Raw genomic sequence first — 23054 nt, 5'->3', positions numbered from 1 at the left:
AGTAACTTAACCTCTCTGTGCCTCAATTTCTTTATGTAAGTTGGGGATAATAAACTGCCTGTCCCAGAAAGTTGTTGTAGGAAAAGGAGCACTAAGTGCCTGGCCCATGGTAAACACCTAATTCACACCAGCTAGAATTAGTAGCATCAAGACACCAGAATTGGCGGGACACTCAGAAACCACCCATTGCAGGGGCTGTCTTACTGTGTCCCCTAGGGACCCCAAAGATGCCAAGAAGGGCTTGAGGCCAATGGGATAGCCTAGGGGGAGGCTGAGCTAGCAGGACAATGCTGCCCTCTTCTTTCTTTCCCATTTCACCCAGGTCCTCTCTCCTCATCTCTTTAATAGAGAGTAGGGTCACAGCTTATAAGCAGAGTGTTATGATAAAACTTCAATGTTTAAAGCAGAAATCTGTAGTCATAATACCTTTGAAGAATCTTCCAAAAGGCTTGACTGTGTGTAAATAACTCTATAATAATTCTTAGGTAGAGAGAACAAGTAAGTTTGATTGAACGATGGCAAAAAAGAGAAGGCTTTATGCACATGTGTCAACCACTGTGCCACTTATAAGCTGTGTGACCTTGAGAAAATTAATGAATGTCTCTGTGCCTCGATTTTTGCAACAAGTTCTAATCAGGATTCGGTAATGAGTACATATAAAAGCAGTCCCTGTACACAGTAAGCACTGAATACAATTGATTGTTATTTATTTAATTTAACAAATAATATCACACATACTCTGTACTGGGCACTCCTGTAAGTACTTTGCTAATTAATTTTCATATCAACCCCCCGATGTCGGTGCTACAATTAATCCCATTCTGCGGTTGAAGAAACTGAGACACAAAGCGGCAAAATGACCTGGAGCTGGAATTTGCACCTGGATCTGGCTAGTAATAATTTTGCTATGTTGCATCTCTAATACAATAATAATAATAATAAAAAAATGACATTTTATGCTAGTTCTCTAGCATAAAATGAGGGATGGGGGAGAATACACATATTTTACCTTCCCCCAAAGTTTGCTTCACTCAGATTTAATATTAAGCTTCTATAACTTCAATATGTTTATAAATATTTTATTGTGGTAGAGATTAACAAGATATATGTGAAGGTATTAGAAGAAGACCAATCTTCTTTCCAAGAGATAGTAACATATAATAAATGTAATAGTAGTGAAGATGCTAGAGGCCTCCTGTTTTAGCACCTGGTATGTGCCAGCCCTCTGTCAGGCACTTTCCATACATTATGTCACCAATCCTCAAAACTGCTCGTCTTGCAGATCATTAAAAAGCAATGGCAAGGTCCCTTAAGGGACGGGGAGAAAATATGCAACTATTAATCTTTACCATTGGTAAACCCCTGATATTCTCTCAAACATAAGGGACACCAAATCAATAGGCCAAGCCCTTGATCTGAGGCTTCCTCCTGTGAAGCTTATGTAGGTTGCAGAGAACCCAAGCCTACCTATAATTATGGCTAAGTGTTACTTCCAGAAGACCTCTTGTTGCTCAGTTGTGGTCTATCTTTCTCTCTAAACCCATCTCTGCAAGTGAAATTATCACCCTCCCCCCTACGTGGGATATGACATCCATGGATGAAAGTCTCCCTGGCAACATGGGATATGACTCCCAGGGATAAGCCTGGCCCTGGCACCCTGGGATAGATATCGCCTACCTGACCAAAAGGGGGAAAAGAATTGTAACAAATAAGGTATCAGTTGCTGAGAGAGCTGAAATAGAGTCGAGAGGCTACTCTGGAGGCTATTCTTATGCAACCTTCAGCTAGATATTGCTATTTACCATGGTTTTCCAAACTCCAACCAAAACCATTCCTGCCAACCCTAAAGAACACCCAGGGCTCTATCTGAGATTCTACAAAAGTTCCATGCACTAAGATTACTTTCCAGAAACCTAGAATTTCCAGGTGGTTCCTAGGCCGGCTAAGTTCTGAAACCCAGAGGGGTCAGCCTCTGCAAAACATCAGCTAGTTCCATTCCTCCACCGTATATCACAGACACCCCTTTCCAACATGAAAAAGTTAGAATGGGCATAGTCCAAATATCCTAAAGATTGGGAGAAAGATCAAAGGAGAGAGGGCAGTTACAACAGACAAGATAGAATTTAACAAATGAGTTTGACTGATGAATTATATTGATATTTCTTTAGTCTCCAGTGTCTTGCAGCAGCTAGAAGGAAAAATCTAAAATTGTGAAACTGTAACCCATACCAAACTCTGAAAGCAGTTCTAGAACTGCTTGTTAGAATGTATTTTGAAATTTTTAAATTACTTTTTGTATATATGTTATATCTCACAATAAAAAAGTGTTTAAAGAAAAACAGCTCATCTTAAACATCATACCTCACAAATATTTATCAAGCACCATTATGTCCTGGAACTCTTGTAGGTGTCTGGAACAGCAGTGGATAAGACAGATAAACAAAGGAACTATATAATTTGGGGGATACATGTGGTATCAAGGAAATAGGCAGGGTGAGGAGGGTGGCCAGGAAGGGCCTCTCTGAGACTGTGACCCTGCAGTGAGAACTGGAGGGTGAGACTCAAAAATCTGAAAGCAGATGCAAAGGTCTTGGGGTATGAATGAGTCTGGTGCAACTGAGGAAGAGCAAGGAGTCATGGGACAGGAGGGGAATAAAAGAAGGGGAAGAGAGGCAGAAAGGAACGTTGCGGGGTAGGCAGGCCTTGTGTGTAAGCCAAGGGAAGCCTTTGCACTAGAGACTGAGTGAACTGTGAATTGTGAGCGGCTTTGCAGCAGGAGAAAACTGCAGTGAGGACACAAAGTGAGTAAGTGAATTGCCTGAGCTCAGAGTTAGCAGTGGGTCTGCGCCAGCCCTTAGGAATCAGCACTGGGGAGCCCACACACCCAGACGTGCCCTGGAACCAATCCAGGGACTTCCAAGCCTCAGGAGGTCCAGCCTGGCTGGGCGAAGGTGCTGGACTGGGGGCGGGGCAGGATGTGCCATAAGCATTCTGGTCACTCCTGGCGCGGGCTACAGTCGCCTAGGGAGGGGATGGTACGGGCAGGCGTTGGGGGAAGGGGCAGCTGCCACACAAAGCCCCCGTTGAACAGAACCTCCGGCAGGCTGCCCAGGACTGGGCAGGAGCCAGACTGGCCTCCCGCATGCTCAGCATCCTGCAGCCCAGCCCCCGCTGATGCCCGGTGCTTCCCCCACAACTCCCAGGGCTTGGGGAGGACTGTGGGATGCGGGCTCATCTCATCTAGGCCCCTGGCTCAGGACCAGGTTCAGATCACCTCGATAATGGTTCCATCTCCAGTGGGCTGCTCAGGTTAAGAAGCTCCGCGTCCCCTTTGATTTTGCCTTTTCCCTTTCTTCCAACACCCAAGCATAAGAATAACCAACTAACAGCTCCATGCGTATTGACTCATTTACTAATCATAACAGCTCTATGAGATGGGTGCCACTGTATTCCCATTTTATAGATGAGGAAGCTGAGGCACAGAGAGGGTTAGTGGCTTGTCAAAGTCCACACAGCTAAGTGGAAGACTGATGAGCTGAACCCTATCTATCTGGTTCGATTGCATTGGGCCACCTCTTTGAGACCTGGAAAGCATGTCACTTCCTCCAGGAAGCCTTCCCTGATACATCCCACCGGGAGGTAGTAATGTGAAGAGTCAGACAGATGCATGTTCAAATCCCAGCTCTACTACCTATGCATTGTGTTACTTAGAATCAGTCACAGCCTCTCTGGGCCTCAGGGATCCCAAAATGGGGACAAACAGTACTTTTGCTCTCATCCGTCCTGTTCTTTTTTTGAAGTCTGTGCAATTGTACATGTATTACTTTTGCAAAAAACAGACACATAAAATGTATTTCATAACAAATAGTAGCTGTGAAGAGGGCATCGGGCTCAGGGAAGCTGAGCATGGTCAGCAGAAGGTCTTGCTGTCGGGGCCTGAGGGATTGGCTCCTGGAGCTGTCCCAGGACTGGCCAATGCAAAGGCCCGGCCATCTCGGCCCCATTGGGACTTCCCTGAAGGGCCATTCCCACTCCAGCTCCGGAGGGGCTGGGCCTGCCTCCCAGCTCAGCCTCTGCCCGCTCTTGCCGCTGTCCAGCCTTCCACAGGTGCTGACCCCAAGGGCACCTAATAAGCCTCCCGCCTATAAGCCCCACCCCAGAGTCTGCTTCCCAGACCCAATCTGGGAGAACCGTGGGCTGGGGGTGTAGTGAGATGGGGCCTATGGCCTTCTTAGTGTTCCTATTTGCTAGGCATGACGTTGGCTATTAGCTATTTAAATTCTTCCAACAAACCCAAAGAATTAGTACTGGGATCTTTAGTTCAAGAGATGAAAGAACTGGTGTCCAGAGAGGTTAAGGAGCCTGTCTAAAGTGCTCCAGCAAGAACTGGGAGGGCCCAGATTTGAATCTGGGTGCCTGGTTCCCTGAGTCTGGGTCTCTGATGGGCCACTGTTAGTGGGTGCCCATGATGCAACCAACTGAAACAGAAAATGTAAATGAAATGAAAAAGAGGAAGCGGTATGAGAGGTTGTTCTAGGTTTCTTTACCTTCATTTCAGATTGTCCCTGATCAGCCGTGGTTTTGATTGCCTTGGCTCACAGCCTCATAGGAGGCAGGATGCCCTGGAGCTAAGGGCACAGGCCCTGGGTTCAAATCCCAGCTCCATCTCTTGGCTACGTACATGTATGCTAAGATGCTCAGCCTCGCTTTGCCTCTGCTTCTTTGCCTCAAAAGTGGAGATGGTAGCAGCGTCTGCCCTGACTTATGTCGATGTTTGCAAAGCACTTCGAGCAGCACCTGACCCATGGGAAGTAATTCTCTAGGGCAATCTCAGATATCAGACTCGCGGGTTCGAAGCCCAGCTCCTAAGCGGAGTAAAATTGTATGACCTTAAGAGAGCTGCTTCATCCTTCCTGCCTATAAAATGGGGCTGAGGTGTTACCTGCCTCCTTGGGTCAGCGTGAGGATTTAATGAGATCACACATTACAGTCCACGGCTGCTGAGCTGGCTGTCCTCTGAGCAAGGCCAGGCGACCTGCACATGCCCAGTCCAGGGAGTGAGGCCCCCTCAGGTTCTGTGCCCTAGGTACCTCGCTTGCCTCATCCTAATCCTGGCCCTGCCTCTGAGGTCGCAGAGCTTTCTAGAACATTAATTGATATTGTAAAATCTAACTTATCACAGTGGTTGAGAGTATAGACTCTGGAATCAAACTGCCTGAACTCCAACCCTGATTCCATCGCTGTGTGACTTTAGGTGAGTTACTTTACCTCTCTGTGTCTGTTTCCTTATCTACAAAATGAGGATTTTTGTAGAGGTTGGGAGGTTTAAATCGATGTATACATATACAAAGCATGCTAAACAGTGCCCTGGCATGTGGTAAGTGCCGTATGTGGTTATTACTTTGTGCTCATGGAGCCCCCCGGCCATGCTACTACTATTACTGCTATTGTTTTCATTCCTGTGTCCACTGTGAGCTCTCTGAAGGCCCAGGCCACAGATTACTCATCTCGTTGTAACAGCACCAGGCCTGTGTGTGGGCACCACTGCCGCCTGCCTCCATTTGGCAAATGAGGCAACTTGAGGTGCCGGCAGGGTCCCTGCCGCCTCTGCCCTGAGTGTGGAGGCTGCAGCAGGGGCCGGGGCTGCACCCAGCTTCCCAGGCCCGCAGCCAGCCCTGCCCTGCCCCGGGTCTTACCTCACAGCCTTTGGCCATGGCGAAGCCCCCTCCCAGGAGAAGGATGATATGCCAAGGCACGGTCTCCTGAGCCTTCTTCCACGTCAGCAAGGGCTCTGTCTCTGTGTTGGGAGCTGGGCAGAGAGAGGGGCAGCTCAGGGATCGGCTCGAGGAAGGACCTGCCCCTGCAGCCCAGTGCTGTAGGAACACATGCCTGATTTAGGAGTTTTAGTGGAAAAAAGCCACAAGCATCAAAATGCGGTGTCTGTTCAGAACGGGAAATACTTTCCATAGTTCCCACGGTTTGAGCATTTTCTGGAACCAGGCACACGATGCAGGGCATCGTGGAAATCTCACAACAGCCCATCCAGGGTAAGTGCTAATTTAATCCTCATTTACAAGAGAAAAGACTCCTTTTTAATTGGATGTGTGCAGAGAGGATGAAAAGAGGAAGGAAATCAAGAAAATGGCAGCTGAAGGTGTCTCTGGCCAGGGGACTACAGGATGAGACAGTGGGCAGGCCAGGGGTGGGGGGCAGCAAGCTTTCTGTGTAAAGTTTTCGAGAGTGAACAGTTTAGGCTTTGGGGGGCACGGAGGGTCTTTGTGGCCACCCCTCTGTGCCGGTAGGGTGAAAGCAGTCATAGGCAGCCCCTAAGCAGAGGGGAGCTGCTGTGTGCCAACCAAACTACTTACAAGAGCAGGTGGTGGGCCGGGTATGGCCCGTGGGTCTTAGGCGCACGCCCACCGCCTGACCTTGAACTGGTGACCTCGCCTCTGAGCCCCTGCCCCCCCCCCCCCAGCTGACACTTGTCCCAACAACAGAGCTGCAAGGGCCCTTTGAGCATTGACCGTGGCCATGAAGGAGCTCTATGAAGAGAGGGACGCTTCTGTTTAGGTCACAGCTGCATCTCTAGCATCCAGAACGGTGCCTGGCTCCCGGGATTTGCCCCATAACCCCTTTCTGGGGAATACGCACATGGGGCTCGCAATGCCTGCTGCACAGGAAACACCCCTCGAATGAACTTTTCCTGGTGGGCTGTGACCAGGGGGAGGGGAGGACAAGTCTGACTTGTTCTTGGTGGTTTCCCCCAAAGAAAATTTTATGATCAGGAAATAAAGACCACAAAAACTATTTAATAAAATCCTGCCACTAACGACCCGTGCACAGGTGTGTACACACAGCCCAGGTGTTGTGCAAGCCAGGGGATTCTTGGGCCAGATGCAACAAACAACCGAGCCCAGACCTGGAAAAGGCGACTGGAGATGTCAGCTGGCCCAGCCCTCTGCCTTCAGGTTATAAAATATTATTTCATTAAAGAGCAGCCAAGGTCTGGAGAAGAAAGTGACTTAAACTGGCCCCACCGGAGCAGCTAAGAGAGGTGGAGAGAGGGAAGCCCTGGACCTGAGTATCACGTAAGGAAGATTAGTTGAGTTAATAAACTACAAATGGTGGGTGTTTATAAGACCACCCGCCACATAGTGAGAACTCGATTAACAGGAACTATTATTATTTTCCCATCCACCCTGCTCTGAACGCTATTTCTTAAAAGTACAGCTTCTAACTACGTGAATTTTCCCCATGCAGCCGGTGGTCTGCCCGCTGGCTGTCCAAGCAGAGGCTAAGAGCACAGGTCTGGACCCTGAGTTAGGTTTGGGTCCTCACCCTGCTGACTGGTGGCTGTGTGACCTGGGCCAGGGACTCTGCCTCTCTGAGCCGTGTCCTCACCTGACAATGAGGGAAGAGAAATGGGCCTGGTGTCCAGAGGGCTCTGCACAGGACTGGCCTGGAGCAAGGCCTCAGGTCACTTTCTGAGCAGATATAATAGTGAGCCCCAGCTATGCGCCGAGCGCTGTTCAAGGCGCAGGGGATAAGCGTCCAAACCAGAAAATTCACCCCTTGGGGCACGAACACTCCAGGAGAGGAGGATGATTAACAAATAAACGTGTCATGTTCGGAAATGGTGAGCACTATGAAGGAAAACGAGAGGTAAAGGGATGGAGGGTGAGGAAGGAGGGGTGTGGCGCAGGTGGCGTGGTCGGGGGAGGCTGCCGTGGGAGGTGTCCCTGGACAGGCCCTGCTGAGGAGATGAGCCGGCCGAGCAGGTGTCTGCAGAACGAGCAGGGGCAGAGGGGGAATGGAAGCAGCCGTCACCACCGCAAAGCACGGACAGGCGCCGGGCCAGGACTTGTCCAGGCCATAGAGGCAGAGGTGAGGGGTGAGGGGTGAGGGTGAGGGGGCAGGAGCGGGAGTGGAGGGACAAGCGGTGCAGCACACCCTCCAAGGTCGGACCGAGGGGCCCATGGGGAGCAGACCCGCCGGAGCCCGAGTGGATGCGAGGGAAGAGGGAGACACCATCGCAGCGTAAGCCACCCCAAAGCAGAACCGGTAACGAAGCAGCAGCCATAAAGATGCAGAAACTAAGAAGCAGCAGGAGCGGCGACGAGGCCACGAGGTGACCCGCAGATGGGGAAAGGGAGATGGAGAGGCGGCCGCGGGTTTGACCGCAGCGTCCAGGGCTTCTCCCAGCCCCCAGGGCGTGGGTCCCGCCGGGCATAACCAGCAAGGTCGTCCCCCTGATCCCTCCGCTCCAGTCCCTTGTCCATCCTGCCCAACACTCGCCTTTTTTCAACAATGGCAAACAGTGAGAGTCAAATCCTGACCCCCGGTCCGGAAGCTGTCCCCGCGGCCCGAGTGGAGACCCCGCAGCCTCAGTGCCGCTCCCTTGGGGACAGCTGCTGGAAACCGGGGGCCAGCTGCAAAGGCCAGCTGATGGGCAGATCCGTCCGGCTCGGTGAGTTACTTTTACCTGGAATCTGAATGCCTTTGGGCATCTGGCCTCAGTCCCCCCACTTCCTACAAGTTTGCAGCCACCTCAGGTTTTTCATATCTTCTCCCCAGACAACGGCGCTGTAGCGCCTGCCCTAGGCCAGGAGCCGGCCAAGTTTTCCTGTAAAGGGCCAGAGACTAAATATTTTTGGCTTTGCAGCCCAAGGGGCAAAATCAAGGCCATTGTATGGGTACTAATACAAGATAAAACACATTCCCACCAACTTCTTATCGAACTAATCCAAGACTTTACTGATGGATGCTGAAACTGGAATTTCAGCAATGACCCTGTGTCATGAAGCACTATCTCTCTGTCTCTTTTTCCTTTTTCCCAACCATCAAAAAATGTAAAAACCGTTCTTAGCTCAGAGGCTGCACCACAGCAGACCGACGGCTGGAGGTGGCCTGTGCACTGGACTTGCGCCCCCCACCCCGGCCCCTCCCTGTGGGCGGCCCCGAGTCCCCAGGGGGTCCACGTGGAGTGGAGGACACGCAGGGTCACGTGCTGGGCGCGCCTTACCTTTGAAGTCCAGCCACCACTTGAGAGAGGGCCTCTGAGACGGGAAGAAGAACAGGATGATGACAATGCTCACGCCCGTGACGGCATCAGAAAGGAACCTACAACGACAGGGCCCCAAGGCGCGTGACCCAGGCGCCGAGCTGGCCGGGCTGGTGATTTCGCCAGCGGGGACTGTGGAAGGGAATGAGGCTTGCGGGGAAGGGGCATGGCGGGGGCAGGGCCCCCCATTCGCCCCAGCCCTGCTCTGGCCTGAATGCCCCCACCCATGGGTGCTTTCTCCCACAGCCCCTGGGGCATGGCTAGACGCGGCCTGACCGCCTGACCAAAGAAGGAACATCTGAGAGCCGCTGAATAAAGGTCCAGGGAACCCCCATAAATCACCCTAACTAGACTCTTAAAGAGCCCTGTGTGTATTTGTTCAACTTCTGCTTGAATTGCTCCTGGGACAGGCAGCTCATACCCAGAGATGCTTATCTGTTCACACCCGCGGAGAACAGATCGCCCAGACTCACAGCCACTCAAAACCTAACTGCCACCTTTTAGGCGGGACTCACTACAGGTCCTGGGGGGAGCTCTGTGGACATGAAGTTCATGAGAGCCTCAGAAGCAGCCCTCGGAGGCAGGCATCCTCCGTTTCAGATGAGGACTCTGAGGGTCAGAGAGCAGCAATAACTTGCTCAAGGCCAGACAATGAATGAATGGTTCATGAGGAGATGGGCCTGGAACCCAGATTTTTCTGGCCCCAAGTTCAGAGTCAATTGCTAACAAAAGCCCTTTCAGCCCACACGTTTGGCAAAGAGTATTCAAAGAGCCAAGGGGTTGGAAAAGATACTCAATATCACTATAATCAAAGAAATACCAATGAAAACATGGGCAGAATCCCATTCATCAGCTGACGGGCAAAATCTGAAAAGGGAGATAGAACCCAGTGAGGGTGTGCGCATGCCATACTGCTGGGGGTGTAGAACGGCCCCCAAGAGGGTACATGGCAGCGTGTTTCAAAATTTTTTTTTAATTAAAAAATTTTTTTAAACATAACATACAAACACGACCATTCTTACCATATGATCATTCCATTCTTGGTATATAATCAAAAACTCACAATATTATCACTATGATAACTTCTTAGAACATCTGCATCAATTCAGAAAAAGAAATGAAAAGAAAAAAGAAAAAAACTCATACATACCATATCCCTTACCCCTCCCTCTCAGTGACCACTAGTATTTCCATCTACCCAATATTTTAGCCTTTGCTTCCCCTATTTTTTTCTATACCCCTTACCCCTCCTTTTCATTGATCGCTAGCATGTCAACCTATTCAATTCATTTTAACATTTGTTCCCCCTATTATTTATTTATTTTTAATGCATATGTTTTACTCATCTGTCCATACCGTAGATAAAAGGAGCACCAAAGGTTTTTACAATCACAGTCACATTGTGACAGCTATATCATTATACAATCATCTTCAAGAAACATGGCTACTGGAACATAACTCCACATTTTCAGGTACTTCCCTCCAGCCTCTCCAATATACCTTAACTAAAAAGATGATATCTATATAACGCATAAGAATAACCTCCAGGATAATCTCTATACTCTGTTTGAAATCTCTCAGCCATTGACAATTTTGTCTCATTTCTCTCTTCCCCCTTTCGGTTGAGGTTTTCTCAATCCCTTGATGCTAAGTCTCAGCTCATTCTAGGATTTCTGTCCCACATTGCCAGGAAGGTTCACACCCCTGGGAGTCATGTCCCACGTAGACAGGGGGAGGGCAGTGAGTTTGCTTGTTATGTTGGCTGAGAGAGAGAAGCCATATCTGAGCAACAAAAGAGGTTCTCTGGGGGGTGCTTCAAAATTTTTACCATGAATACCCCTGGATCCAGTTACTCTTTTTCTAGGAATTTATCCTCAGGACCCTTGTATGCAGATTATGGACAAAGGTTTTCATTAGTTGACACATTAAAAAAAAATGTTTTCTATCCATATAATGAAATATCTTGTATCATTTTTTTCTTAAACAAACAAAAAAGAAAATATAAAGTCAATGTTTAAGTACTGACATGGAAATACAATTAAGATACTCTATAAATAATTTTTAAGCAAGCTTTTATTTACATATTGCACACAATCCAAAAGGAATTAGTTAAATAAATTAAGATGCTTCCATTCTATGGAATACTATGCAGTGTTTAAAAAGAATGACGCAGTTAGAAATACTAAACTGCCCATGATCATATTATTTGTCGAATTTTCCAATGTTTTGTTCTGGCTATACATGTATATATGTGTCCATTTATCATGTGTGTATGAGTATTTGTTTATATGTGTATATTTCTTGTTCTGTGAGTACATATAGATATGTAAAAAAGAAATATACCAAATTATTAGAAGTGATAATCTCTGGGGAATGGGATACAATGTGGAAGGTGAGAGGCAACTCAATTTTACTTTTGCAATTTAGCATTGTGAGAATGTTTTATAATGAGCTATGCATAATTTTGTAACTGAAAAGAAGAAACCCTATAGATAGGGAGAAGGATCAAAGGAGAAGGAGGAGGTATAACAGAGAAAATGGGATTTAAACAAGTATGACTGCTGAGTCGCTATAATGATATTCCTTCTAGCCTCCAGTGTTTTGGAGCAGCTAGAAGGAAAAATCTGAAATAGTGGAATGGTAACCCTTAACAAACTCTGAAATCTATTCTGTAACCAATTGCTGAAGTGTACTTTAAAAATTATTGCTTTTGCTTTCTTTTCTTTGTATATATGTTATGTTTCACAATATAAAACTTTTAAAAAAACCAAAGCACAAAGAATAAGGAAAAAAGCAGGTCACAAGCAATCTGTATATCATCATTTGTGTTGAAAAATCTTGTGTTTAGATGGGTTTACTTTTAGCTCATTTGCATGAATTTTAAAAATCCCTTTTACTGAGGTCTTTCCACATACAATGTGCCCATTTTAAGGGTGTGGTTCAATGGGGTTTGCAAATTCATATACTCCTGTAATCACCAACGTGACCAAGAGGTGCAATAGTCCCCAGAAAGGCTTTCATTAAAAGCCAGAATAAATATTTCGGGACTGGAGGCTGTGATTCTGGGTAATTCTCACTTTCTTTGTACTGTTGGAACGTGTTTTTTGTTTGTCTGTTTTACAGGGGCAGGCACTGGGAATCGAATGTTGGAATGTTTTTAACACCCATTTTTCATTTGAAAAAAAATATCAGAGTACCAATATTTTGGAAACCTAAAAGGTATTAATAATAAGAGCCACATGTCTTGGCTCCTTGAAATTAGACCCCTGCTTCCTCATATGCACCCTCATGAGATCACAACTTAAGCCCCATTTACCAGTGAGGAGTGTGAGGCTTAGGGGTGAGGAATCTTGAGCTGTGCTATCCGTCCACTCTGGTAGCCATGAACCCACGTGACCAATGGGCAATGGTGTTTGAATATTTCACAATGCTGAAATGTGGCAAGAGTTTGAATATTCCAGATGGGGAAAAAAAGGAATATAAAATATCATACTACCAATTATTTAAATTGATTACAAATTGAAATAATAATATGTTGAATGTGCTTGATTAAATAAAATGTATTATTAACGCTAATTTCATCTCTTTCTCTGCTTTTATAATATGGCTACTAGAAAACTTCAAATTGCATATGTGGCTCACATTATAATTCAATCAGATGGTACAGATTGAAAGCATCGGATGTTGCCCAATCTAGTGGAAACATCTCCTGTATTGTCAGTTCCAACTTGCACCAGAATTCAACACAGTCTCCCCCACACTCCTCTGAGCACTGCCCTCTCTGGACCTGGGGTCTTACCCAGCTCCTAAGTGTTGGGTTCCTCAGAGCCTTTTTCTAGACCCTCTGTATTCTCTTCCCCTAGCTGAGCTTATCAATTTCTAGGGATTTAAACTCCAAATGTGTAGATCTGCACCCCAAACCCCTCCTCTGAGCTCCAGCCTTACACATCCAACTGCCTGCTGTGCTAATTGAAAGGCAGGCGAGACTTGACACGTCTAAACTAAGTCCAAAGTGCAACTGTTGATAAGACACTCTCAATCCCCTAAAGGATGTTTGTTTCTAACTAAGGAACCACATCCTGCAGGAATTCCTTTCCCGCATTGCTAACTTAGGAATATATGTTGATTCCTCCATCGCTACACCCTTCATTCAAACCACTGCAGCCTTCCTAAGGACCAGGCAGCAAACGTTTCGACCTCGCAGGCCGCAGTCCCTGACACAATGACTCAACTCTGAAGTTGTGGGTGAAAGCAGCCAAAGACAATCCATGAATGAATGGGTGTGGCTGCCTGCCAATACACTTCATTTATAGACACAGCAACCCGAATTCCACATCGTGAAATATTTCATGTCATGAAATATAATTCATCTTTTGATTTTGTCCCCAATCATTCAATAATGTAAGAACTACTTTCAGCTCCTCAGCCACGCAAAAGTTAAGGGGTGGGACAGATTGGGCTCATAAAGCTGTGGTTGTTCGACCCGTGTCCCAGATGACTATACTACCTCCTAACTGCTCGCCCCGCCACACCGTTACCCCCCGACCCATTCCCTACTGAACACGACAAATATCTATTGAGCTCTTCCCATATGCCATCCTAAGCACTCGACATGTATTAACTCATTTAGCCACGGAATAACCCAGCGAGAAGTGGGTTTTGTCGACAAGGTAATGAAGGTGCAGAGAGATTAAGGGACTTCAAACCCTCCAATGGCTTCCACCGTTCTCAGAAGAGGAGAGCAAGATGCTCAGCCTGCCGGGCAAGACCTTCTGAGACCCAGCCCTGCTGCCCTGCTCGCTGGGCCATGCCCACTCTCTCCCCTCCCCAGCTCGCTGCGGGCCGCTGGCTTCTTCAGAGGAACTAGGCACGCTCCTCCCTCAGGTCTCCACGGAATCTCAGTCCATGGCATGTCCTGCTGCTTTATGCTCTCCTCTCTCCCTAACCTTTGGGTCTCTGTGCCTAAATCTCCTCTTTCCAGAACTATCCAAAGCCACCCCCCCACATGACTTACTAATATAACCTTTTCACCGTTTCCTTCATGCAATCATTTCAATTTACAATTATTTTGTAGTCTACTTGATTTTGTCTGTCCCCCGCATCAAGCACAATGCTTACCACACAAAAGGCACTCAATAAATGTTGAATGAATGAATGAACGAATGATTTACTCAGAGTCACACAGCTTCCAAGTGGCAGAGCTGGAACTCAAACTCAGGGTTATGTGATTCCAAATCTAAAGCTCTTAAGAGACAAGAAATCAAATGTTTTGTCATCCAAGCCTAAACTCTCTGAAAGTGGAAGAGGATGCGACCCCTGCTGACGTGGGGCAGAAGGCGCGAGCCTGGACGCAGGCTCCCCTGGCCACGCTGCCCATCTGGCTCCAGGTACCTCTCCCAGAACCTCGGACGCCATCCTTTGGTCCCCAGGGTCTTACCCGGGGTTGAAGAGGCTGGCCCAGCCGGGGATGAACTTTGGGTCCCGGGAGAAGAGGAGGATGGCAAACATGCAGAAAAGGGTGAACACGGCCTGCTCCGCAAACCTGTGGGGTGGCACAAAGGGGACTGTGGGCCTTGGGTGCCCGCGGCGCGGGGAGGCCTCAGGGGGGTGCCTGCCCCAACCCAGGCATGCCTGAGAAAGCTGATGTCAGAATCCACTCCCCAGGGGCCCCCGGACAGGAGGGTGGGAGGGAAGCAGTGGCAGTGACACGTGTCCCGGGGCTCCCACAATGCCCCAGATTCCTTCCTGAGCACCAAGCACCCCCTCCCCAAACTATTTATATGATTCCCGCTGGGCATTTCCCAGGGTCCTAAGGACAAATAAGAGGGAGAAAGAAAAAGAGAAAAAGACAGATGGATAAGAGAGGCAGGCAAAGGGGGAGACCAATAGATGAGCATCCCCACAGAGGGAAAGACAAGGCACCTGAGCAGGTGAGACATAGAGCGAGGGATGGACACAGGTGGAAAGAGAAGAATCCCCAAGTACTAACTATCTATCCACTGTGCCCATTTCAAAGGCTGGGGAGCAGGGCCCAGAGAGGGTTAGCACCTTGCCCAGAGACCGTGTTGTGGAGCCCTGTGTACCCGGGGTGGGGGGGGAGGTGCGCCAGGTGAGGGAGGTGTGCCAGGTGAGGGACGTGTGCCAGGTGAGGGACGTATGCCAGGTGAGGGACGTGTGCCAGGGGAGGGAGGTGCGCCAGGTGGGGGAAGTGTGCCAGGTGGGGGAGGTGCGCCAGGTGAGGGAGGTGCGCCAGGTGAGGGAGGTGCGCCAGGTGAGGGACGTGTGCCAGGTGAGGGAGGTATGCCAGGGGAGGGAGGTGCGCCAGGGGAGGAAGGTGTGCCAGGGGAGGGAGGTGTGCCAGGGGAGGGAGGTGCGCCAGGCGGGGGAGGTGCGCCAGGTGAGGGAGGTGCGCCAGGTGAGGGAGGTGTGCCTGGGGAGGGAGGTGGGGGAGGTGCACCAGGTGAGGGAGGTGCGCCAGGTGAGGGAGGTGGGGGAGGTGTGCCAGGTGGGGGAGATGCACCAGGGGAGGAGGTGCGCCAGGTGAGGGAGGTGCGCCAGGTGAGGGAGGTGGGGGAGGTGTGCCAGGTGGGGGAGATGCACCAGGGGAGGAGGTGCACCAGGTGAGGGAGGTGCGCCAGGTGAGGGAGGTGAGCCAGGTGAGGGAGGTGCGCCAGGTGAGGGAGGTGCCCCTGGTGGAAAGGTGGAAGTCCTCCCTCCAAGGCTGCTGCTGAGCGCATTGCTGTCCTCGGAAACCCCACCCCGTGGGTCACAGGGTGCCCACCCAGCTTCAGGGCCAGAGGCTGACTGCGTTCATCACCCCACAACCTCGACCTGAAATGTCCCGGGACCCCGCTCTCCTGAAAGCCCAGTGGGCACTCTGACCCCACCCTGAGGGTCCACACACTTGAGGGGCCCCAGGTTCTTGAACTCCTCCCGGATCACGGCTCGAGCCCTGTCTTCAGCATCAGCCTTTATCTCCGATTTCTTCTTCCTCAAGGCCCTGGAATGGAGAACAGGGGTTAGGAGCGGCCTCCCCGGTGCGGACCTTCCCCTCCCCGCTCTCCCCCTCCACGAGGCCAGGCCACGGTCTCTCGGTCCCCGGCACCGTGCAGCCTGAGCCCTGTCTTGCTTTTCCAACAGCAGTTGCCGCACCTGCCGCATGGGTGACTTTCTAGAACACAAGTCACACCCTGTGACTCACAGGCTCACCTCACATGGTGGGCCAAGCAGGCACGTGAACAAAACGACGAATCCACAGACCCAGAACAAAAACCTCCAGAAACAGGCCCAAATCCCCAGGAGGCTTTAGTGTGTGCTCCACACGGTACCTCAGTCAGGTGGGGGCGCCGTCCGGCCAAAGGCGTTAGGGCGTGGGGGTGGGGTGGGGTTGGGTAGGGTGGGGTGGGGTGGGTGGGCATCTGGAGCAAAATGAACTTGGAGGCAGACCTGGGGCCACACACTATGGGCAGATCCCAAATAGACCGAAGGCTGAAGTGTAAAAAAGGAGCCATAAAAGCGTTAGAATAAACCACGGGATTATTCTCTTATCAGTCTTATTGAGAAGACTTTCTGTTTACCATTGAAAATTCAGAAGCAATATGAGAAAAGCTTGATAAAGTCACTAAAATATCTACATAGACAAAAAGCACCATAACCAAAATCAAAAGACAAATCAGGAAAAAAATCAGCAATTTATATTGTTAAAAAAGGGCTAATTTTAGTAATATATAAAGAGCACCAGAAAACAACAAGACCAAGATCAACAACCGGTTTAAAAACTGTCCAGGGAGGGGTGGGAGGGTGGCTCAGTGGTAGAATTTTCACCTGCCATGTGGGAGACCTGGGTTCAAGTCCTGGCTCATGCACTCCACCTCCCCCGCACAAAAAAAAAAACAAAAATTCAACAAATGGTGCTGCAATAAGGGGATACTCACATGGCAAAAGAATGACGTATGACCCCTGCCATACAGCATACAAAGAAAAAAAACTGTAGAGGACATGAACAGGGAAGCAACTCAAAGGAAAGGAAATAGGAACAGCTGTCAAACATGAGAAACAAAGCAAAACTACTTAATAAAATAAATTATTATTTTTCTTCTATCAGATTGGCAAAAATGTACTTTACTGCAGGAAAACAGTCACTCTCATTGTTGTTAATAAGAAAGGAAACTAGTGCAATCCCTATGGAGAATGACTTGACAATACCTAGAAAATAAAACTGTTTATTCTCTGACTCAGAAATCCCTCTTTCAGAAAATTATCTTCAAAAAATGTTTTACATATATGCGATGTCTGTACCAAAAAAAAAATTTGTATCTGCTCCTATTTGTTTAAGAAAACTCTGGAAGGTTACCTAAGAAACAATTAAAAACAGAACCCCCCTTGGGAGGGATATATAGGGCCAACAGATAAATACGGGCATGCTTGGGGACAAGAGTCTTCACTTGTTTTGATTTTTGAGCCATGTGCATGTGTCGCCTGTTCAAAGTTAAGTAAGTAAATCAGTGATTTTTAAAAAGGCAAACCACAGTGACAATGGCTCTCTTGTGTGAAGACCGAACGCCCTGAGGTCTCAGTATCCTGGCCCCAGGTGTGTGAATTTGGGCGCTGCTGACATCTGGGTGGGATAGCTCTCCGATGCAGGGACTGTCCTGTGCATTGTAGGATGCTGAGCACCACCCCTGGCCTCTACCCACTAGGGGCCAGGAGCTCCCACCTCTCAAGCCAAGACCAAAAATGTCTCCAGGCATTGCCAGATGTCCCCAGGGGTGGAGTGGGGTGGGGTGGGGTGGGGTGGGGGGGCAAAACCATCCCAAGCTGAAAACCTCTGCCTTCTTCCCTAGCTTACGCACCCCTCGTTCTCTGAACTCAATCATTTTTTATTATTTTGTTATTTTTATTAGTTGTGGAAGACATTTGCTCCATCCAGCATAATAAACTGTTCAGAACATATATATTTTTTTCAAGTTTAGACCATTTTCATTGCTCCCAAAAGAAAATGATCAGACAGACACACACAAAGAGAAAACTCCAAACACCCCTTATCCCTCATTCCCCCTATTACTGACCCCCAGCATTGGTGGGGCACACCAGTGACTGTTGATGAAAGAATTTTAAGTTCTTACTGCTAGCTATAGTTCGTAGCTTGCAATAGGTATTTTCCCCCGCATACCGCTCTATTCCTAACTCTTTGTACCAGAGTCGTACATTTGTATCAGTTCATGAAAGAACTTATTTAAGCCTGGAGTGTTCATCAGCGGCATGCATGACTTTAAACAACCCACTTCAAACAAATCCACCCACAATACAGCACTATGCATATAATCCCAATAACGAGCTTTTTTTATTTTTAATTTTATATTTCATTTTAATGAACTCAATCGCTTTTAATCTTCTCCCAGTTCTGGAACACTCCCTGCTCCTCTGGCTTCAGAGCCTTTGCACTTGCAGACCCACCTGCCTGGACGCTCTCCCCACACCCCTCCCTCCCCTTACCAAGTGAAGTTGACTTATCTTTGGCACCTATAACAATGCCAGGCACATGGAGGTGCTTCATGGATATTTTCTGAATGACGACAGGATCAGTGGACAGGCCCTGGAAACTTGCCCACCCCACCCAGAAACACCTCTCTCACTGGCCTTCTCTGGGCCAGAGTTTCCTCCATCACGGCTTCTTTTGATGCCAAGTATTGCAGATGCTTTTTCTAACAGATAAAAAGGATAACAACGATGACAATAAAACCCCATTCCAGGCTCAGGGCTGGACGGTGCCCGTACTTAACCTTTACTTGAGCTGTTGCTCATCTTTATCCCTAATTTAAAACTGAAGAAATTAAAGAAAAGCTCAAGGAGTTTAAAGAGTTGCTCAAGGTCACACAGAACCTTAATTCACGATTAAAGTCTGGGCATGGTCCCCTGAGCCACGCTGGGATTTGAACCTTGAGTATCTCCCATGGAAAGCCCTGGAAGGCATCTGAATCCAGGAACCCCTTTCTCTTAAGGAGTTTCACATTGATGAGATCCAAAGTAGCTCAGACTGGTCCCATTTCACAGATGAGGAAACTGAGGTCCACAGAGGTGAGGGGTCTGGGTGGGAGAATGACTGACACCCCTGCCTCCCCAGCCCTGAGATGCATCTCCTACTTCAGTACTTCCCAAACTCTGGGCCTTCATAGCCCACCTTCACTAATGCTGCTATCTCTGGTACCTTCCAGCTCATATTTGCTTAATATTTCCTTTCAAATTGATTTACCATTTTAATTTTTAAAATTTACTGAACTAGAAAACTTTATATCACTCCCATAAATGGAAAACCAGAGTCACTTGTCATAAATAGAAAGTACAAAAATAAATACATGAACCTCAAAAGACTCTGTCAAAAAGGTGAAGAGGGGGCAGGCCACAGTGGCTCAGCAGGCAAGAATGCTTGCCTGCCATGCCAGAGGACCCGGGTTCGATTCCCAGTGCCTGCCCATGTAAAAAAAAAAAAGGTGAAGACGCAGCCAACTCAATGGGAGAAAATATTAGGAAATCACGTATTGAACGAAGGTTTGATTTCCTATATATACAAAGAAATCTTACAACTCAACAACAAAAGAACAAACAATCCAATTATAAAATGGGTTAAAAATATGAATAGGCATTTTTCTGAAGAGCAAATACAGATGGCTCAAAAGCACATGAAGAGATGCTCATTTTCACTGGCTATAAGGGAACTGCAGATCAAAACTACAATGAGCTACCACCTCACACCTATAAGAATGGGTGCTCTTAAACAAATAGGAAACTATAAATGTTGGAGAGGATGTGGAGAAACTGGGACACTTATGCACTGCTGGTGGAAATGTATAATGGTGCAGCCACTATGGAAGACTGTTTGGTGGTTTCTTAGGAACTAAATTTCGAGTTGCCCCATGACCCGGTGATGGCACTACTTGGTATATACCCAGTGGAGCTGAAAGCAACGACACAAACATTTGCACACTGATGTTCACAGCAGCATTATTCACAATCACCAAAAGATGGAAACAATCCAAATGGCCATCAGCAGAAGAGTGGATCAACAAAATGTGGTCTATACATGTGATGGAATATTATACAGCAGTAAGACAAAATGACGTCCTGAAGCACATGACAAGATGGATGAGCCTTGAGGACATAATGCTGAGTGAAATTAGCCACACACAAAAGGATAGATACTGTTTGATTCCACTTTTATGACCGGCATAAAGGTATAATCAGGGGCTTATAACACAGAATATAGGGGACTTAGATATACATAGAAGCTAGAGATAGGTGAACCATTAGCTAATAAGGTTAAACTCCAATGTAAGGCAACAGATAGGAGTGAAGGTGGTTCTCTAGTGGGTCTAGAAGTAATATTACCATATTGAAGATGAACAAGATTGAAAGGGGTTGTATAGCCCTACGTGTCCCACTGATTAACACTAGAAAGATCCATCAGTTCTTGCAAGAATTACTGCAAAGATATGATTCTTGTATAAAGAGTGTTTAAGTCCAGGGTACAGGGGAAAACTGCTATTGCATGCTGTGAGCTATGTTCAAAAGGAAACCATCAGCAGTACCACAGCAACAGCAGAGGTAAATAATGGGGGAAGTGACAAGAGTTAAGAGGAAGTTTAGATCTCCTATTTGGTGAGGGTGTGCTTATTGGTTTTCTGTCTCTTGGGAACAATGAAATTATCTAAAACTGAGAATGTTGATGGACTGTGGACTTTGGGCCCTCTACATGATGCCCAATGAATTCAGGTGGCTGAAGGATGCACTGACGGAAAAGTAGAATGGGGAACGATGGTGTATGCTTATGAATGAAGACTGTGCTACAAAAAGGAAAAATGTCGTGAGGCATGCAATGATGTGAATGTACATGTGGGACATTTGGTGAGACAAAAAAAGCCAGAAAAAAAAAAGCAACAACAGTAGTACGGTCACCTTTAGAAAATGCTTAAAGAAAACAAGGGCCTAGATTGTAAGCTTTTAGAGCAGACACATTAAGTCCGGAGTGGTGATTATTATTTCAGGATTTTGAGAGGACGTTTTATATATATAAGCTGATATTTAGAGATAGGTATGAAGCCGAACAGGTTGGGGTTAAAGTAATTCAGAATATAGGGGTAAGGAAGACAGTGTCTATATTTCAGAACCACACATACTCTTTGAGACCAATGGAAGAAAGGTTTATTTGATTTGGAACTGAAATTTTCTGTAGTGCATAATCTAATTCAACCTATCTGTACAGCTCATTTGAACAACTGAAACACAGAGAGCATAGAATGAGGAAGAGGTCCTTTAATCCTGTATATTTATTGTAATGCCTGGAAACACCTAGAGTATATTAAGCAGATAATCAAAAAGTATTGGCAAAGTCCCCTGAGGGAGGGGAGAAAGAATATGGAACTATTAAACCTTACCATCAGGGAACCCCTTGGTACTGTGTCAAACTTTAGGGACACCCTAATCAATAGGCCATGCCCTCGATCATGAGGCTTACTCTTGTGAAACTTATGTAGGTAGCAGAGAAGCTTAGCCTACTTACAGGCATGCCTAAGAGTTACTTCTGGAGGACCTCTGTTATTGCTCAGATGTGGCCTCAGTCACTCTAAGCCCAACTCTGCAAGTGAAATCACTGCCCTTCCCTATATCTGACATCCAGGGGGGAAAGTCTCCCTGGCAACAGGGGAGATGACTCCCAGGGATGAATCCAGACCTGGCACCGCGGGAACAACAATTCTATCCTGACCAAAAGGGGGAAAAGAAGTGTAATTAATAAAGTATCAGTGGCAGAGAGAGTTCAAATAGAGTCAAGAGGCTACTCTGGAGGTTACTCTTACTCAAGCTTCAGGTAGACCTTGCTACCTATCATAACCTGCCAATCCCTAACCAGGACCATTCCAGCCAATCCTAAAGAACACCTAGGGCAATATATAAGATTCCACAAGGGTTCCAGGCACTAGAGTAACTTTCCAGAAACTTACAACCTCCAGATGGGTTCCTGATCCAGAGAAGTCCTGAAACCTAGCCCAGCCTCTCCAGAGCATCATATAGTTCCATCTCCCTACCTCATATTAGTGACAGACCCTTCCAATAGCAAAAATGAGAATTGTCATGACTCAAACAACTCTAATGAGAGGTAAGGAAATATCAAAGGTGATGGTGGAATTATACATAGAAGACAGGACTTAGCAAATGAGTATGAATGCTGAACCATAATTGATATCTCTTTTAGTCTCCAGTATTTTAGAGCAGCTAGAAGTAAAAACCTAAAATTGTGAAACTGAAACCCATGTCAAAGTTTGGGATATGTTCTACAACTAATTGTGGTGCTGTGCTTTGAAATTTATAGCTTTTTTGTATTATGTTATTGTTCACAAAAAAGAAGGAAAAAGGTAGATTGTGATGATAAAAAAGTATTTAAGCCCTCTAGCCTCCTATATTCTGGAGCAGCTGGAAGGAAAAGTATGAGAGGATGGTATGGTAGCCCAAGACACACTCTGGGTTCTATCCTGTAACCACTTGTTGAAGAGTGCTTTGAAAACTGTTGCTTTTTTATTTCTTTGCTTTGTATATATGTTATACTATACAATAAAAAAAGTTAAAAAAAAAAATAATGAAGCACAGCAACACGGTTATATTCTGGCCTGCCCCCATGGGCTGCTGAGACTCTGGGCTGTGTCTCTGTTTCGAGGCTGAGGTGCAAGCGTCAGGGTTTCTCCAGCACTCAACAGAGATGTTCTCCTCATCCGCAGGTCGCTTCTGTGAGAACTGACCAGGGAAGAGTTTTCTCATGAGGTGAGTGAGGGTTACCTGATACCTCGTTCTCCTGTCTCCCCAGATTATCTCCTGCTCGACCCCGCCCCTGGGAAACGCTGCACTCCCCCCACCCTCTGCTCTGGTCCCGGGTGTTTATCTTATCTAAAGAGCAATTCTATTAATACTATTAATGATGAATGACACCTGCTGAGGGTTGGGCAGG

The 23054-nt window shown here is 47.3% G+C and overlaps 1 protein-coding gene across 1 annotated transcript in view; it reads right to left on the bottom strand.

The window, feature by feature from the left end:
• Positions 1–23054, bottom strand: part of SLC13A3 (solute carrier family 13 member 3) — an 89442-nt gene that overhangs the window by 10088 nt on the left and 56300 nt on the right. Inside the window, exons 7-10 of the mRNA XM_077159407.1 lie at positions 15966–16061; positions 14499–14603; positions 9023–9120; positions 5697–5809 (exon numbers count right to left, since the gene is read on the bottom strand). Of these exons, the coding sequence (XP_077015522.1) occupies positions 5697–5809; positions 9023–9120; positions 14499–14603; positions 15966–16061 (412 nt within the window). The remainder of the gene's footprint in view (positions 1–5696; positions 5810–9022; positions 9121–14498; positions 14604–15965; positions 16062–23054) is intronic.

The sequence above is a fragment of the Tamandua tetradactyla genome, chromosome 1 (assembly GCF_023851605.1).
Source record: "Tamandua tetradactyla isolate mTamTet1 chromosome 1, mTamTet1.pri, whole genome shotgun sequence".
Taxonomy (NCBI): Eukaryota; Metazoa; Chordata; class Mammalia; order Pilosa; family Myrmecophagidae; genus Tamandua; species Tamandua tetradactyla.
This window is presented reverse-complemented; position numbering and strand designations above follow the sequence as displayed.